At 44.4% G+C, this 16,581-nt stretch overlaps 1 protein-coding gene across 1 annotated transcript in view; it reads right to left on the bottom strand.

Moving 5' to 3' along the window:
* Window positions 1–16,581, bottom strand: part of PLXNA2 (plexin A2) — a 345,165-nt gene that overhangs the window by 80,284 nt on the left and 248,300 nt on the right. Inside the window, exons 10-12 of the mRNA XM_056815875.1 lie at window positions 9,056–9,256; window positions 5,494–5,590; window positions 274–458 (exon numbers count right to left, since the gene is read on the bottom strand). Coding sequence (XP_056671853.1) covers window positions 274–458; window positions 5,494–5,590; window positions 9,056–9,256 — 483 coding nt within the window. The remainder of the gene's footprint in view (window positions 1–273; window positions 459–5,493; window positions 5,591–9,055; window positions 9,257–16,581) is intronic.

The following is a 16,581-nucleotide window of genomic DNA, read 5'->3' on the forward strand; positions in this document are numbered from 1 at the left end:
ATAAGCATGTATGTCCATATACGCACATAGAACCTTCCTTCAAAGAACAGTGTAAAATCTATGGAATTACCTCAGTGTGTACATAGTGAAAAATTTATGGGTGTACAGCCGTGTAAAGGCTTGAATATCTGATCCAGTTCTGCAGTTAAGCACGTATAGACATGTATATACAATCACATGCAATGCTTTGACGAACCGAGCACAGTCTGCTCTCCTCCTCTCCCCACTGGCCAGGGTCCTTTCCTGGACATTTCCCCCAATCAGGGCACTCACCTCTGTGATCTGAGGGTTGGTGCACTTGACATTGTGACTGGACCAATCAAGCCAGGTTGGGTTGGAGCAGTGTTGATGGAGGGTACATCTGCGCTCACCACTGCACCAGCCACACTCAAACTTTCGGTCAGCTTTGAGGCAGAGGCCACAGCTCTCTCGTTGGGCTGCACATTTGTATAGGTGGACTGTGAAGAGAAGCAGACAATCATAACCTGTGCTAGTGGATGGAGTCTAGGAGCTCTCTTTATCTCAAAGAGTCTTTGTCCTCTCTTTCTGGGGTCACCATTCCCTGATATGAACTCTTCCTATTTGTGGACACAAAACATAGCATGTCACTGAACTTGGAGTCAGTTGGGACTTGTGTTCAAATGCTTATTGAATTGAATTGAAAATCCTGTCCCTGATACCTTATGGTGTTATGTTTTTTTAAAACATAATTTTTATGTTTTAAAACATAAAAAACATAAAAAAAACAAACATAATGTTATGTTTTTTTTTAAACCCTTACCTTCCATCTTGGAATCAATACTGTGTATGGGTTCCAAGGCAGAAGAATGATAAGGGCTAGGCAATGGGGGTTAAGTGACTTGCCCAGGGTCATCTAGCTGGGAAGTGTCTGAGGCCAGATTTGAACCTAGGACCCATATCTAGGCCTGGCTCTCAATCCACTGAGCCACTCAGCTACCCCCCCCCCCCCATAGTTGTGTTAATGTGGGTAGATTGCTTAGTCTCTCTGAGCCTCAGTTTTCCTCATGTATGCAATGGGCATATGGCAATGATCTCTCTGGGTTGATATGAGAATATAAAAATATGCAAAGTGCATTTGCAAGCCTTGATGTGTTGGATAACTATCTGTTACTGAATACTACTAATCATAGTAATCATGACTAATAATTATAACCAGAACCAGCTGGTATCTACATAGAATGTCTTTTTTTTCCAGCTCACAGTATTATGGATTCTGTCCACTGAGTTTTTATATATGTTCATCAGAAATAAGGATGGATACGGCTAATTTTGCCTGTTTTAGAGAAGAGGAAAAATTGGACCCAGATCGGAAACCACACAGGACGCCGATGCTGGGGTCAAACTCTGACTTCTGGAGTCTCAAATCAACAATGCTTCTATAGTCCAGGACACAGATATGGGGGTGCAATTGGCTTGACAGCGATGCTGGAGTTGCAGGGGGCTGAGTGGAGTGAGTGCGATGATGGGCCCTGCAATAGCTGGCAACATGAAGCCTGAAACAGCTTTGTTCATGTTTCTGAGTGCCTTGGCGGCTGTCGCCCTGTTTGGTCCAATGTGGCTATTTCAAACTTTAGTAGGATATATTTTGGAGTTTATGAATCCTTTGACACGTGTCCCACCACAGCTAGAAATGACCCGGCCAGGCCAAAGCAATCAACTGAATTTCAGCTCTTCGCCTTTGAGTAGGTTTTTAGTGGGATGAGTAGGGCTAGTGTGTGGGCAGGCTGCGTCCTTCCCTTGAGTTTCTAGCTAATGGCTGGAGCTTTGGCCAGCTGGGTTCAGAGGTGTTCCTCTCTTGGGATTTGATAGTGTATCTGCAAGGGAAGAAGCATATTTTCTAATCTTCCCAAGGCCTGTGTCTGTAACTCTGTTATGTTCTTTTTTTCCTTGTATGTTGTTGTTGTTGTTAAACCCTTACTTACTTTCTTAGGAACAACTCTAAGACAGAAGGGCAAGGACTAGGCAAGCAGGGCTAAGTGACTTGCCCAAGGTCACACAGTTAGGAAGTGCCTGAGGCCAGAATTGAACTCGGGTAGTCCCAACTCCAGACTTGGTGCTCTATCAACTATAGCCCTCCTCTGTTTTTTGCAGCCTGTTCCTTAGTCTTGATCCTAAAGAACTGCTTAAAGATTACTCTTTGTCTTTGTTCCCAAAGTATCTTAATAGAGAGAACAGGATCCTCTAGTGAACTGTCTGAGGTCAGATTTGAGCCCAGATCCTCCCATCTCTAGAGGTGACTCTCTATCCACTAAGCCAGCGAGTTGCCCTCTGATATGATCTCTGGAAAGGTACTAGCCTTTTTCCTTCAGCCCTGTGAGACAGAGTAGTAGAATGAACCTAAAATCAATTCAGTCCAGTTCCCACTTATTAAGCACCTACTATGTGCCAGGAATTGTGCTAAGAGCAAGGGATACAAATAAGAAAAAGAAATAGAGGGCTTGCCCTCAAGGAGCTTACAATCTAATGTGATAAGACAATGCACAAAAGGAAAAGGAAGGGCCAACTAGGAGGCACAATGGATAGAGAGGCAGACCTGGATATGGGAAGTCCTGGATTCAAATCTGACATTACCTTGCTATGTGACCTTGGGCAAATCACTTTAATCCCAATTGCGTAGTCCTTACTGCTCTCTTGCTTTGGAACTGTTGCTTATTACCAATTCTAAGACAGAACGTAAGGGTTTTGTGTTTTTTTTTTTCAAAGGAAGAGAAAAATCAAGATGACCTGGGTTTAGATACTGCTTCTGACAGTGGCTGTAATGATCATGACAACTCAATGTCTCTGACCTCAGTTTCCTCATCTGACAATAAGTCTTGCATACCTACCTCCTAGGACTGTTTCAAAGTTTAGGAGAGAGTACGTGATAAGTAAAACTTGAAAGGCTATATAAATGCCAATTATTATTATCTTGCAGCCTGAGCTGTGAGGATGTGACAGCTTGGTTGGAGTGGTATTTCTTTAAGCTCCAGGTGCAAAATCAGGCTCTGGGAGTCAAGCCCAGAACTTCTAGCAGGGGAAATCTCTCCTGTCTCTCAGCACTGAGGAAATTTGGCCTGGAAACTTGGAACAGTAGGAAAGCTTTCTAACTCCGGTCTGATCTCCTGCTTAGGAAGGATTTAAGGGAAGGGGAAGGGAAGGTCATTGAACTTTGGGACTATTGGGCATTGTCTATAATCTACCTCATATGCACATGTTCTCTAATGTTCCCTTAGAAGGGATGATGAGGTAAGTGAAGATGTAATTAATTATCTCAATTCCTAATATTTATGTGGGTGGAAGCAGCAGGGTTCAGTCAGTTGTTTGGCCATTCTCAACATATTGGGAATTTGATGTGTAAAGGGCTAGAATTTGGCTAGAGGCAAGAAAGTGTAGAGGATGATGGGACAAAGAATGGCTATTACCAAGCAGGGATGGGGAGGGATCAGGGACAGGTGACTCTAGTTCCTGAAATGCCTTTAAAAAAATGATCTTCTGTTTTAGAATCTATATGAAGTATTGGCTCCAAGACAGAAGAATGGTAAGAGCTAGGTAATTGGGGCTCAAAGACCTGCCCAGGGTTGAGAAGCTAGGAAGTGTCCAAGGTCAGATTTGAGCTCAGGTCCTCCCATCTCTAGACATGACTCTATCCACTAAGCCAGCTAGCTGCCCCCTAATATGACTTAATGGAGGAAGCAATGGGGCAAACGGGGTCCAATCTAAATCCCTAGGGGGGTTGGTGTATGTGTGGGTCATATTTAACTTTGGGAACACCTCAATTGCCATTGTTCCTACCAAACATATACATTTTTTACCTTGTATTGATCTGAAACTTCCTTGATTTCCTTTGTACATTGTATTTTATATCTGCTTGGATATAGATACAAAGGATATGGTTCCTCTGAAAGAATGTAAGCTCCTTGAGGGTGAGAGTTGCTTTGATTTTTACTTTGTATCCTCAATACCTGGTATATTACTTAGTTCATGATCGGTAGGTGCTTAATAAATGCTTATTTGATTGATGCAACTTGACTCTACTCTTATCATTGGTTCTATTTATAAAGAAAGTCCTCCCTAAGTTGTCTATTTCAGTTGGGAAGAGAGAGATCAGGCCCTGGGAAGAGAATATAGACAGACATCAGAGAGAAATCATTTGAATAAGACATATAGAGTTTGATACTAGGTTAATACTAAATCCTGTGAGGTGGTAGCAGTCTAGGGAAGACACTCCTTTGAAAATCAACTCAGTGTAGTTAGTAAATAGGGCACTGCACTGGACCAAGAGTCAAGAAGATTTGGGTTCAAATTCAGCCTCAGATATTTGCTAACTGTGCGACCTTGGGCAAATCATTTAACTCAGAAGCTCTGATTATGCCCGTTTCTTATAAAATGAAGAAGTTGAAGGCAGCTAGGTGGCATAGTAGATAGAGAGCTAGATGTAGAGTTGGGAGGACCTGGGTTCAAATTTGGCCTCAGATACTTCCTAGCTATGTGACCTTGGGAAAGTTATTTGATCCTATTTGCCTAGCCCTTGGCCTTCTGTCTTAGAATTATTATTATTAAAAACCCTAACCTTCTGTCTTAGAATCAATACCAGGTATTGGTTCCAAGGAAGAAGAGTGGTAAGGGCTAGGCAATGGGGGTCAAGTGACTTGCCCAGGGTCACATGTCTTAGAATTATTAAGGCTGAAAGTAAGAGTATATACATTTTTAAAAATTAATTCAATGACTTTGGAGGTCCCTTTAAGCTCTAAATCAATGATCCTTTTTTATACCTGTGACCCCAGTGCAGCCTTGGATTCATCAGGGCCCTATTGCCAGTCTAGGAACATTTACTTTGCTACGAGAACAGTGACGAGATGTTGAGGTCATGGAATGGGTCAAGATATTTGCTGCCCTTCTTTGCCCTCATAGATCACTCCCGTGATCTTGGTCTTTCCCTCATTCAGAATAGTTCTTACTGATGGTTTGGATTGGGGCTCAAGGACAATGTTGATGGCTTTTGATAGGTGATAGCTATACACTAGAAAAGTTGGGATAACCTGGTTCTCAAATTCCCACAGGGAATTCTCCTTCAAAGCCATACTGCTCTCTCCTCCTAAACTTTCCTTCCCACATAACTCAGGAGAATAGCTTTGAAAACCTTCTTTGTGTAGTGACCCGAGGCAACTGGACAAGAGAACTAGTTCTATCGAAGACAATGTCTCAATTTCCAGAGAAGTTGGCAGGGTTCTCCTGCCTGCTGATCTAATAGATCTGAATCCACAGAACATTTCAAAGGATCCATGAGTCACTTAGAGGAGTCTCTGTTTGTAATAAAACATGGTTCTCCAACATATAACACCTTTGATGGCCCCAAATGTTGCTTGCAAATCCACTGAAATGTTCCCCAAACAGAGGGAGCACATTCTTCGTGGCTCAGTGGCTGCCTATATCTTCTTCCTCCTGCCTTCCCTTCCCCAGGGTTGTTGAGACATCAAAAAAGTAGCCATTTACCTTTCAGGTCTTCTGGATTGTCAATGACGAAGTTGCCATTCCATACTACAGCAAAATCCACAGGCAGATTGCTGATGTCCATCCCATCATACTGGTACTGAAAAGAAACAGTAAAAAGGTATGGCTAAGCAGGATATGGTCACCTTGCTCCCCCCTGGGCTCACTCTAGAAGTCCCCGTCCATGTAAGGAATAATATAAGCCCCATGCTAATAGTGCTGGCATCTTGAGGAAATGAGAATTACATCAGGGAAGGGAGGGGCTAAGAGGAGAAAAATGCTGATCTGCCCATCCTTGGGTCAGAGTGACAAGAGTGGACTCCCCTGGGAAGTGGGGGGCAAGCCCTGTCCAGTTCACCACCATATATCTCTATTATGTTTCTGTCACCAAGGAATCTTCTTTAATAACACCCCCCCCCCATATGATTGGGGATGTAGACTCTAAATGATCACTCTATTGCAAATATTAATAATATGGAAATAGGTCTTGATCAGTGACACATGTAAAACCCAGTGGATTTGCTTGTTGGCTATGGGAGGGGGTGGGAGGGAAAGAACATGAATCATGAATTAATTAATTAAATGAAAAATGAAAAAAAAATAACATCGCCTCCCTTGCCACTAAATCCTTCCGTGGCTTCCCAGTACCACATGATAAAATCCAAACTCTTTAGCTTGGCATTCAAGGCTGGTTTCAATATGAACCCACCTCATCTCCCCCATTTTATTTCTTCAGATGAACTTTCCTCTCTAGCTGTAAACGATGTACTCACTGTCCCTTGAACCTGTCTTGTAGAAGCCCTGCCTCTTTTACTTAGCTCAAACTATTCCTCGGTGTTGGAATGTCTCTCTGTTCTACTTATTAGACCACTAAGCAGCCTCCCTATCCCACTTTCATATAGTTAGTTCTGCTCATTCAGATTCCAGCTCAAGTTCCTTTTCCTCGATGCAGCTTTCCCAAACCATCCCTCCTCCTTGGACTCTTGGAGCCATTCATTTTCTCTGACCCTCATGTTGACACTGACCCTGTGATAGCCTATGTTGTTTGGTATCTTTTCAAGTATATATATTTATCTCCCCAAGTAGACTGGGAAACAAGCCTTCTGTGGAGTAGTTAATCAATAGACGATTACTGCCGATGGGCTCCTGGGAATCCTTTACATTTTCTTTCTTCTCTTTAGGGTGAGATAAAGGCTGTCCGAGACCTGAAATGTGCATTTGATAACTCCAGTGCTTATGCTAGCTATGGGAACCTCTGTTATCCACAGCCATACTCTTCTGAGATCTTCCCCAAATGAACTCTGGGTAGGGAAAATGAAAACTAAAGAGCTAGGATATTTGGGGGTGGGATAGGTGGTCAGCCTCAACGTTTGGGCTTATTCTGTGTGAATCTATAGTATAGAGGACTTCTGTCGTTCAGTCATGCCCAGGACTGGCTAACTCTTTGGGACCTCATGTGGGATTTTCTTGGCAAAGATACTGGAGTTGCCAGCTCTTTCCTTCTCCAGCTCATTTTACAGATAATTAACTGAAGCAAACAGGGTTAAGTGACTTGCCCAGGGTCACACAGCCAGTGTCTGAGAACAGATTTGAACCCAGGAAGATGAGTTTTCTTGAATCCAGACTCAGCATTCTATCTACTTCACGACCTAGCATGTTCCTAATATAGGAGACTAAGGACATGGTTGGTTTACATCAATCAGTTAATCAATAAATAAGTATTTATTAAGCATCTACTATGTGCCAGGAACTATTATAGGCCCTGGGAATACAAATACAAGAAATGAAACAATTTCTAATAATAATGATAATTGTATTCTGTCCTTCTTCAAATGATCCTCTCTATACTTATCCACAAACATGTTGTGTCCCCCAAATAAAATGTAATCCTCCAGAGCAATGATTGGTCTCCCTTTTTGCCATATATCCTGAATGCCTAGTATAAAACCTTGCACATAGTAGGTGCTTAATAAATTCATTGATTACCTCCCATATCTATCTTTTCTTCTTCCTTGTACCCTGTGCCCTACCCTTTCCTTCCTGACTCTGGTCAATAGTCCATCACTTTTCTAGATCTGTCCCTATCCAATCTTCCCGATGGTTAGCGTAAGGAAGATCTGATTTGCCACTTAAGAAATATGATTCCCTTCAACTGCTTAGTGGCCTCCTCTCAGACAACCTTGTATTTAACAGCTTTTTATATATGTATATTTATTTGCTTTGTGCTAATGTAGTATATGTTTATAAATGTCCTTGTTGTCTCCTCCAGTAGAATATAGGCTCTCCTTGCAAGTAGGGAGGTAGCTGGGTTGCCCCAATGGGTAAAGCAGAGTATGGAAATCAAGAATTCTGCCTCAAACAAGCTGTGTGGCTCCAGGCAAAATATCAAAATTGAAAGCCATGTCTGGTTGGGATACCAGAGTGGTACAATGGAGAGGGAGCTGGCTTTGAAGTCAGAGGAGCTGGGTTTGAATCCTGCCTTTGCACTTACTATCCCAGTGACTGTAGGCAAGTCACTTCCAAGGTCTTTAGGTCTCAGTTTCCTGTCTGTAAAATGAGGGTTTGAAGTAGGCAGCCTTTAAAGGTCCTCCTGACTCTTGAATTGAAGACTCTATGGTCTCTCTACTGGGTTTGGGAGGAAAGGTTCTATGATGACACATTCCAGGAATTCCCAATCCTGGAGGTGGCCCTGGGCTCCAGGCACCTATCTACTGAAAGCACGTCACTGCTTGGGATCCTGCCCAAGGCACCCTGCACCCCTCTTCTCCGTTTGTTGTGCAGCCTCCTCCTCATCCCTCCTCTCCCTTGTGCCTGGAGGCTTTCCACCGATTACAAATTCTATCAAGCGCTGGTGACCTGGGAATCTGACAGCTCCCAGATAAGAGGCCTGAGATTCTCTTTATCTCTCCCAGGCGAATTAGCTTTCCTCAACACCTCTGTCACTTCACCCCCACAACACACACATCTCCGAGCTGACCCCCCACTGTCAGAGACAGGGAGTTGGCAGATAAAAAGATCTTCTCTGGGCTAGTATTATAATTAAACACCTCCCAGCTCTGTCTGGCATTCGGGATTAGTTTAACCCTTGCTGCTCAGGGAAATGCATTACTTCCTCTTTCTGCCTCCCCCATTTCCTCTGGCTTTTCCCTTCCCCTACTTTCCTCTTTCCTGTCCCAAGGTTTGATGGAATTTGAGATCTGTGTTGACTTTGGTTTCTTTGGGCTTGGGGGATGATGGCGATAAATGTCAAGGTTATATGGGAGAGAATGAGCAATGCTTCAGGAAAGCCAACCCAACTCATCCCCTCGATCCTCATCTGAAACTATATATATATATATATAAACATAAACTGACAGAGTTTAAACAATGCCATGTCCTAGGTCCAAGAGTACTTGATGTGGCTTCTCCTCTGATCATTGGGTGAGCAAATGGAAAAGACTTAAGATGGCTCGAGGTTGGGAAACAAGAGACTCTCTGGGTGGTGGATGCAGGCTATGCATCCTCGGTTGCTGGGTGATGGAAGCCCTAGATCTGGGGATGGTCCACTCTCAGGGGCCCTTCTTACTGAGCTGTTCTGGCACTGGACACTGGAGCTGTTGAAGCGAAGGGCGGGCACACGGTAGATGACTCCCTGGATATTGAGGACACACTCATAGCCCCGTTGGCCAGACTGCGGTTGGGGCAGATTTCGAGCCTTCAGGGTGATTGGCTTTACCTCCCCGACTGGGATCAGGATCTCTTCTGTGGGGACCAGCTGGGGGCAGTCCTGGAGGAAAAAAAAAACACAAAGAGTTAGTTTATTGCACTGCCATCATTCTACACAGCTGGGGACTCCAAGCCTCAACTCAGTTCTCAAAAGAGCATAAGAGGGACAGGGTCCAGGGAACCTGGTCCTGACCATGTATTCATAGATGGTTCATGTGTTTAAATGACTCTTACTATAATTGACTACCTTCTAGTAGATCACTCAAAACAGACTAGCACACAGAAAGAACAGTGGAGCTGAGTTCTAATCCCCATCACTACATGTGAAATCTTGGGCAAGTCATTTAGTAAGATAGTTTTGACCATAGGGACTCAGTAGAAGGTTCTCTGATCCATGGACCACATTTTGAGAACCAGTCTTATAGGGAACTCTTGGATGAGGAAACTCCCTGTTCCAATGTGGGTCAGTACCTCTGCAGCTTAAAAATCTTTGGAGGTCACTTGGGAGGAGTATCAAAGTCAAATAGCAATGAGAGCCACACATAAAGATCTCTGTGGACTAGCATGTTGACTTAGCAAGCCACATATTAATATTACCTATATATTGTTATGTTATATTTTATTTATTTTGTTAAATATTTTCCAATCATATTTTAATCTAAGTCAGGTTATTTGGGAGGGAATAAGTGGTGCTTCAGGAAAGCCAACCCAAGTTGTCTCCTCAGTTCTCTTATTGGACTTACTGACATAGTTTAAACAATGCCATGTCTGAAGTCCAGGAGTACTCAATGCAGGGAGTGTTGTGGATCTCAATGGGCCATGGCCCATATAACTGATACTTCTGGTCTAGTACACAGAGGAGTAAATGACTTGGACAGAGTCACATCATCAAGGTGTACCAGAGGCATGACCAGATGTCACATATTTCTTTTGGGCATCAAGGCTGATCTTTGTCTTTGCTGATAAAACTCTATTAAAGTCACCATCTACAACTGGAAATCATAGATTTAGAGAAGGAAATAATTTTGGATGTCATCTAGTTTACACTTGAAGACTCCCAAGTTGGCATGACTTGCCCAAAGTCATAGAGGTAATTAAGTGCAAAGGCCAGAACTCAGGGCTTTAGACTCCAGATTCACTATTCTATTCTATTCTCTCTCTCTCTCTCTCTCTCTCTCTCTCTCTCTCTCTCTCTCAAATCTCAGTAACACCTCTAAGACAGAAGCAGGAGGGCTAGGTAAGTGGGATTAAGTGGTTTGTCCAGGGTCCCACAGGAAGATTCTGGCCAGATTTGAACCCAAGTCCTGTTGACTATAGACCTGGCTCTCTACAATCTAGCTGCGCCTTGCTTCATGCTGTCTTTGAATGAATGGAAAGAGGAATGGATGGGGATCCAGAGGTTCTAAGATTCAGTCCTGACTCTATTAACTCTGCATCTGGGTGGCTTTGGAAAAGTTACTCTCTAAAACTGGGCATTAGCTCCCCTAATTATGATCTGAGCTTTAGGAGCTTTTTGAGTTTTAGATCCTATGCTGGGGCTCTCCATTAAATGAGATAATAATTGTAAAATGCTTAGTATAATTCATGGCACATAATAAAAGCTTGTTCCCTCCATCTGTGTTGAGGCTAGCCAAGGATTACAGTCGCCATTAAGGGAGAGAAGGGCCTCCTCTATCCCTAAAAGGTTGAGCTGTAGACTAGTAGAGAATTACTGAGTAGGGTAGGAGAGGAACTCGTGTGGGGGAGTGAGAAATAGCCCTCTTCCTGCCTGGGCACATTTCATCCCACGTCATTCTAGAAGTAGAAATTTGGACTTTAAATTTAGGTGCCGCATGAGTTAGTAACATTGTTGTTCAAGTCCCATCTCAGGCACAAATTTTCTGTGTGACCCTGGGCAACTTTCTAGGTGGCACAAGAGATGCTGGTCTGCATTGGTAGAAGGAATTTTCTTACCAGGAGTTCCCTGGTGATTAATAGGCAAAATAGACCATACCAAATAATAATAATAATAATTAAAGTAGAAGGAAAAATGAATCCTCTCTCTCATCTCCTAGGAGTTTTGATATTGTGATCACTGTCCCATGGTGCGTGTGCGTGCGTGCGTGCGTGTGTGTGTGTGTGTGTGTGTGTGTGTGTGTGTGTGTAGGAGGGAGTGATGACAATTTACAATTTGGGAAATAAACAGAAGGCATGGATTTTATCTCCCCAGACACAGGACCCCGGAGTCTGCCTGCCCCTTCCCACCGTCCTGAGGCTCTTTCTTCTCTCTCCCTTTGGCCCATTTCTGCCAGCTGACCCCCTCATGCTCCCCTCTGCCAAAGGCATCATGTTATCAGTAGCTTCAGCTTTCCAGCTCCGGCTGAGCCCGGCTTTCCAGGAGGTGGATCGAGCCCTCCCAGCAATGCTCTAAACACTTGCTCGGGCTTTTTATCTCGTTTAATTACCAGGCCCTGCGTGAATGCCATGTTGCTTTGGAAAACAAAAAGAGAAATAGAATAAAATGTTATTTGGGGGAGGAGGAGCCGAGGGGGAAGACGGGGAGAGGCATTTATTCATGCTAGTTCGGGCTGCTCTCCTTCTTTCAAGTCACCCACAGGTGTAGGAAAAAAGAATATCAGGTACAACCAGGAGATATAGATTCGAATCCTCGCGCTGCCATTTTTTAAAACTAGCTCAAAGACTGAGCAATTAACTAACTTCATTCACCCTCAGTTTCTTCATTTGCAAAAGGGGGATAATTTCTCTGCTAACTTGATAGCATTGCTGTAATATGAAAGTATTTCAACTTAATTTTAAGAAGTTGATGTCCATTGATGCCTTTAAAAAACGAAACCAAAAACAACTCTTATTTTCCATCTTAGTTAACAACTGTAAGACAAAAGATCAAAAGCTGGGCAGCCAGGGATAAGTGACTTGCCCAGGGTCCCACAGTTAGGATGTGTCTGAGGCCAGATTTAATTGATGTCTTTTGACTGGGACAGTTAAATGGATAGAGTGTCAGGTCTGGAATCAGGAAGACTCATCTTTATGAGTTCGAATCTGACCTCAGACACTTAGTAACTACATGATTGTGGGCAAGTCATTCCACCATGCTTCCCTCAGTTTCTTCATCTGTAAAATGAGTAGGAGAAGGGAATGGAAACAACTCCAGTTTCTTTGCCAAGAAAATCCCAAATGATTGACCACCACCAACAGGAAAGACCCTTCATTTCCACATATATCCCTCTTCTGTCCCTGTCCATTATGATAAGGATTAAAGAAGAGAGGGGGAAAGGGAGTTCAGCAAAACCAACAGATATATTAGAATATTTGTAATTCTACACTCACAGTCCCCTTCCTCTGCAATGATGATTAGCTCTTCTCTGGAGCCATGTTTATGTATCTTTTGGTTTCATTTAGGGGAAAGTACATTATGAACCTTCAAGTACAATACCAAGGTCCTTCATTAATTAAATCAATTTGCTGTTATTGAATCATTCAGAGAGTATCTGACCTTTTGTGACCCAATGGACCATACTGTCAATGGAGTTTTCTTGGCCAAGATATTGGAGTGGTTTGCCATTTCCTTCTCCTGGAGATTAAGGCAAACAGGGTTAAGTGACTCGCCCAGGGTCACACGGCTAATAAATGACTGAGTCCAGATTTGGACTCAGGTCTTCTTGACTCCAGGCCCAGTGCTCTACCCACTGAGCCACCTTGCTGCCCAGTCAATCAATCAATAAAAATTTATTAAGCCCCTACAATGTGCAAGGCACAGTGCTAAGTGCTGGAGATACAAAATGAGGCAAAACACAAAATCTGACCAATCTCCATTTGTGAGGAGTTGGGGCATATCTTCCCTGGAGAACCTAATTCTTCTCCATAAGCTTAGCCTGAGAGGCAACATGGTGGGTAGAGTATAGAAGAGCCAATTACGCCTCCACAAACACTCCAGAGTGGTGCCTGAACCAGATAACAATGTAATTGGGAAACATTTAGCAAAATAAATAAAAATACAATAAAACAGAATACTGCATTGTAAAACTACATCAATATGTTCTTGCAGGGATCTTTATGAACAGTGTTAATGATCCTCCTTTCTAGTTGAGTTTGACACCACTGGTATAGAGGACAGAGGGCAAAGCTCTGAGACACCAGGGTATGGGTTCAAGTCTAGTCTCTGATATTAAATGTAACTTTAAGTCATAGAACAATTGCTGATTTGCATTCGAAGAGGTAGGTTTAAAAAAAAATCCTTAAACCCTTAACTTTGGTCTTACTATCAATTCTAAGGCAGAATAGTAGTAAGGGCTAGGCAACGGGGGTTAAGTGACTTGCCCAGGGTCACGCAGCTAGGAAGTATCTGAGGCCAGATTTGACCCTGTCTCTAGTCTTGTCTTGTTGCTATAGTTTTTTAACTGGAAAAAAAAATTATAAAGAAGGTTCCCTCTAGGAGCAGATGCTTAGCTTGAGAGAAGAGAGGAAGGGAAGGGAAGGGAAGGGAAGGGAGGATCGTCCTGGTTCCCAATCCCCTGAGCCACCCGCCTTTAGACAGACCCTCGCCTCACTAACTCATTCTCCAGCTGGTGTTTCCACTGGGGATGGCCCAAAGGTCTCTGGGGAAGGTGATGGTCCCAAAGACGGCTGCCCGGGGGCTCAGCCCCTTTCAGCTCCCCTCCATCAGCTCCCTGAACTGGGGACACTTCAGCGTGGTGAATCGACTTCTATGTGGAAATGGCATTATCTTCACCCACTGGACTTCAAAGGGGGAGCGGAGCCGCCATCCTGGGAAGCTAATCGGATTTATTTAGTTCTATCTCTCCCCTGGGACAGGGTGTAAAGAAGATATTTATGTATCTACATCACGCTAGGCCTGGTTTAGCCATGGAGGGAGATGAGCTTTTAAAGTTAAAAGCCGTTTGCACACCTACAGCCCTCGAGTGTTAACATGGTGTCAGAGGCTGGACCCAGCTGGAGCCAGGAGGGGTTCCCTTGCAGGGTCTCCTCTCCAGGGCTGCTGGATGTACAAGTGGGAGAGGGACCGTCATCTGCACAGCCCCAGAAGCCCAATTTCGTATTTTATTTTATTTTATTTTTTAAAAATGGTTTTCTTCTGTCTTAGAATCAATACTGTGTATTGGTTCCAGGAAAGAAGAGTGGTCAGGGCTAAGCACTGGGGGTCAAGTGACTTGTCCAGGGTCACCCAGCTGGGAAGTGTCTGAGGCCAGATTTGAACTCCCGTCTCTTCACCTGGCTCTGGATCCCCTGAGCCACCTGGTTGCCCCCTTGTCCAAATTCTTTGAAAGAGTCTAGTAGATTTCCTAACTTTTCCCTTTCTTTTTCTTTTTGGTGAGAGAAGGAAGGGGGAATAACATGGTGATGTAAATTCTATCAGTTTCACCATTTTACAGATGGACAAACTGAGAGCTGGCAAGGATTTTAGAAGCTATTGGGTTCAATCTCCTCATTTTACAGTTTGAAGAATGTGAGAGAGTTAAGTGGAAACAGACCCAACTTCCCTCATGCAGTGTACATGAAATCTCTCCTCCCACCCTCAGATAGGCCCTAGAGCTGGAACCTCAAGAAGCTCGGTGACTCCCCCTCCTCAGGATAAAGGGAATCCTGAGGAAGCGCTGGGGGCAGATTAGGCTGCTTCCTGCCTTCTAGGAGTTACTCTCATCCCTTCCCTCTCTTTCTTCTCCCATGCTAAGCACCTTTTTCTAGGGGGACCTTCTTTAGAACTTTTTTTCAGTTAAAACCTTCTTTAGAACTTTTTTCAGTTAAATGACATGAAAAAAGTTTTTATTATCATGCAAAACACTTCAAAACTGGTTGTAAGAGCACACTCATATATGACCCAAACCCCAAAATAAAACCTTAAATACACTGATGAGAAGAATAGTATGCTTTGATCTGCACCCATCAAACTCCAACAGTTCTTTCTCTGGACCTTGATAGCTTTTAATCGTAGAGATTGACCTGCGGGCACCCAGAGCATGACTTGCCCAGGGTAACAGAGCCACTGCGTGCCAGGGGCAGGACTTTGGGTCTTCCCATCTCCAAGGGCAGTTCTTTATCCTCTTCACCTCTTTATGCCTCCTCTTGCATGTAGTAAACACTATAAATGGATGCTGAATAAAACTTGATTGCATTGGGTTGAACTGGATAAATGGGTATTAATGAACTTTGGTTTCATGATTCTTCCTTCTAAGCACTCTGACTGGACACACAGAATGGAATTGAAGACTCAGTGTCTGAAGAATTTCCCCTACAAGCCCTGTGGAAGTCCACATCTCCCTGGGGCATATCCTCCTGCCTCTCTGGGGCTCTGGCAGAAAGCAATGGCCCCAGGAGCTGGGGCTTGCAGGGAAAGGAAACGTGATGGCTCTCATCTAGAGTGGAAGCGGTCATTTTTTAGGATGTGATTGCTAACCACTTCCCTGATAACCTGTAGCAAAGTCAGGGGCTGGGCTTTTCTTTTCTCTCATTTCCCTTTAGAAGGGCAGGGTCAGTAAATAGCAGTCTCCCACTCTGCCTTCATGGGCAAAGGGCCCACACTGAGTGGACAGCTCTACTCGAAGCCACCCAACCCCCAGAAGCAGAGAGCATGGGGGGAAGAGAAGGGAGGGGAAGATGGAAGAGTAACTCCAGCAAGGCAGGAAGCCCCTGAATCTGTCCCAGGGCTTTCTGGGGATCCCCTGGATCCGGGAGAGGGGGGCTCAGAAAGCTTCTTGGGGTGCCAGCTCTGGGGCCTGTCTGAGGGCGAGAGGGGCAGATTTCATGTAAACTGCGTGAGGGAGGTCGGGCCTGTTTCCAATTAGCCGCTCTGTGCCGGAGCCCTGCCAGGCTCCACACCCGGGCTGTGAGTTTATTTGTCTTGCTTTGTGTTACCCTCATCCCAGCATCTCTCCAGCTGCAGGTCATTTTCAAGTTTGGCCTCAGGTTTCTCCTTTACTGAGTGGGGGAGCTCCCCAGGAGAAGGAGAAACAGCTGCCCTTTCTCGTCTAGATCAGCATTTCAGGGGCCTCCCCCTCGGCCCCCTGGGCGCTCTCCTGGGCCCATCTTACAAAGAAAACTTTCAGACTTTTTTGGGCTGGTCCCTCTGGCCCTGCAGAACTCACCTGCCTCCCCATCCACCTGGCTCCAGCTGGCAGCCAAACCTCTTCCCCGTTTACTCTCAAGACACGGTTTTGGTTGATTCCCTGAATCTGGGCCTTCAGTTTCTCGTTTCCTCCCTCTCTGGCAGCTTGAGCTACGGGGTCTGCCTGGCCTACTGTTTATCTCATTGGGAAGTCTCTCTCCCTACCGATGGGGCAGAAGTCCAGCTCCTGCCTGGAAGCTGATTCATAGGAACCCAGGACTGGAAGAAATACTCAGTAACTGTCCAGGGCAGAAGCATGGCCATTG

This window comes from Monodelphis domestica, chromosome 2 (assembly GCF_027887165.1).
Source record: "Monodelphis domestica isolate mMonDom1 chromosome 2, mMonDom1.pri, whole genome shotgun sequence".
Lineage (NCBI taxonomy): Eukaryota > Metazoa > Chordata > Mammalia > Didelphimorphia > Didelphidae > Monodelphis > Monodelphis domestica.